Source organism: Myotis brandtii, unplaced genomic scaffold (assembly GCF_000412655.1).
Source record: "Myotis brandtii unplaced genomic scaffold, ASM41265v1 scaffold19363, whole genome shotgun sequence".
In the NCBI taxonomy this organism is placed as follows: domain Eukaryota; kingdom Metazoa; phylum Chordata; class Mammalia; order Chiroptera; family Vespertilionidae; genus Myotis; species Myotis brandtii.
The window spans coordinates 1-2,761 of NW_005357220.1; the positions used below are offsets into that span (position 1 = coordinate 1).

Sequence of the window (2,761 nt, forward strand, 5' to 3'; positions counted from 1 at the left end):
TTAGCCAATGGGGGGCGTAGCAAAGGTATGGTCATTTTCAATCTTTGTCTATTATTAGATAGGATGTGTAATAAATACCTACTTTTTTGCACTAGGATTAAAATGACTAGAACTAAATTTTTTAAAATATATTTTTATTGATTTTAGAGAGGAAGGGAGAAGGAGAGAGAGAGATAGAAACATCAATGATGAGAGAGAATCATTGATTGGCTGCATTCCACATACCCACAACCCTGGCATGTGCCCTGACTGGGAATTAAACTGTGACCTCCTGTTTCATGGGTCCATGCTCAATCACTGAGCCATGCTGGCCAGGACTAAAATTTTTTAAATACTTCAATTCATCATTGATAATCTCATTAGTATACCTGTATGTATTGGACATCATGATTGCATTCATACTTGATTGAATGTAAAAATAATACATAAAAATGTGGGTATTTCTATCATACCAGTGTTATAATAGTTCTCATTTTTAATCTCTTGTCCTTATTTCTTATCTGTCTATGAAGGGCTTTAACTAGATTATCTCTTAATTTCTTTATAATCTGAACATGCTATACCTTTAGTTCAACTCATGAAATAAAATATTTTCTTTATTTTAACAGGTTCTATGGAGATTTGACGGCAAGAAACCAGATACCTTAGGGCCAAATACTCGGCTCTATAAGTGGATCCCCCAGAATGACATTCTTGGTGAGACTGAAAAACAAACACTAAAATAACAATAACTCCAAAGAGAGTGATTATACTTCCAAAAGAAACAAATTTATTGAACCTTTATTTTACAAAAACTCAAAAAAAAAAAACCCTTAATTTCCTTGTATTTGTTTGCCAGTCCTGGGAAAAAAGGATAACATATAAAAGCTAACATGTTATTATAGATCATCTCCTCCCTTATGTCTGAAATCAAGTATCTTTATTTCAGGTGTAATTACTTCTCATGAAGAATTTTTCAATAACTACCACTCTGCCTCCTACTTCTCCCTTCTTATTCCTATTTTTTCCACTTCTGTATGGGTATTCATTCATTGCCATTAAAAAATAAGAACACCTCATTTATTACCAGTGACTCCATTTTCAATAAAGAATAGCCATAATCTTTTTCATGAAGTGATGAAGTGTGGTCTGTTCTTCATCTGATTCCAGAGTCACCACACTCACATTTCCTGCTGCCTGGACACCCCACACGTAATACCCCACACATAATACTCGGTGGCTACACTATTTCTTTAAGAGAATATGTTCTAACATGCCACCTCCTTTTCTTTTTTCCTTTTTTTCTGCAAATGCTATTTTTTATTCATAATGTTCTCTTTCTTTTCTTCAAATTTATCTTTATTGTTGAAAGTATTATAGTTGTCCCTTTTTCCCCCCATTGGCCCCCTCCACCCAGCACCTGCCCCTCGCAGAACGTTCTCTTTCAACTTGTCTATCCAGCAATCTTTTATTCATTTTTCAAGTCACAATGCCATACCAGTATCTATTTACCTCTTGAGCAACTAAAGTTCTTCTTTCTCTGAGATCTAAAATATATTTTAATGTAGGTTCATGTGTATAATAATCTGTCATCTAGAATACAGTGCCTGAGTGTTTTTCTTGCCCAACTCTCATTTTATTTCTAAGACTTATAATTAGTAATTTACTGAAATTCACCCAATCTTAGGTCATCCAAAAACCAAAGCCTTTATAACTCATGGTGGAACCAATGGCATCTATGAAGCGATCTATCATGGGATCCCTGTGGTGGGCATCCCTATGTTTGCAGATCAACCTGATAACATTGCTCGCATGAAGACCAAGGGAGCAGCTATCAGAATGGACTTCAACACCATGTCTAGTGCAGATTTGCTCAATGCATTGAAAACAGTCATTAATGACCCATCGTGAGTACCACAATTTTAATTGTATTTACAGATTCTTTTGTCAATGATGAGTACAAGTTTCACCCCATATTGAGAGATTAATTTTGAAATTATTAACATGATTTTACCAATCTTAAATCTGCTTTTATTTTCAACCAGACATTAATTTCACAGTTGCATTTAACCTGATTGAACAGGTAAGCAATGACTGCAACAATTTTCTACACAAGAATACCCAAAGTTATATTGGTCACTACAAGGACACGTTTTTAAAAATATGATAGAACCTATAGAATGATGGAATGCAGAATTCAAGGAGTTGCATAAAATATTTTAATTTAGTGCCAAACATTTCTGAAACTATAAATCTTGTGGACAAAAAAGGGGGTTCCATGGAAAGTACTTCACAGGGTGATCTGATCATAAATTCTTAACTAGGCAGGTCATGATGAGTAGACATGCTCCAGGCCTGTAACTTATTTACTGAAAGTTTTTACACCAGCCCTGCCCATTGTTCTTGTGCATCTAGGTTAATACTACTTTAAAATACCTGAAATAATACCCCTCAAAAGTGGCACTGCCCGGCTGGCATGGCTCTGTGGTTGAGCATTGAACTGTAAACCAGGAAGTCACGGTTTGATTCCCAAACGGGGCACATGCCCAGGTTGCAGTTGTGAGCTTGGTACCCCGTGGGGGTTGGGGAAGAGGGTGTGGGAGGCAGCTGATCGATGATTCTCTCTTGTCATTGATGTTTCTATCTCTCTCCCTCTCCCTCTCTGAAATAAAAAAATATATATTTTTTAAAGGAGGGGGAACATGAACTCTCAAGAGAGCACAAAATCTTATTAATTGTATCCTTTAATCCAATCCCTGCTTTGCTTTCTCCAACTTCCTGT

General features: G+C 36.0%; 1 protein-coding gene across 1 annotated transcript; it reads left to right on the top strand.

Annotated features, from left to right (window-relative positions):
* Window positions 1-608: 608 nt before the first annotated feature.
* On the top strand, window positions 609-1,909 carry LOC106725873 (UDP-glucuronosyltransferase 2B31-like; the record flags this gene model as incomplete). Its single annotated transcript, XM_014538592.1, has 2 exons — window positions 609-696; window positions 1,667-1,909. Coding segments are annotated over 2 exons (312 nt in total), but the record flags the coding sequence as incomplete, so codon positions are not given.
* Between the last annotated feature and the right edge of the window lie 852 nt (window positions 1,910-2,761).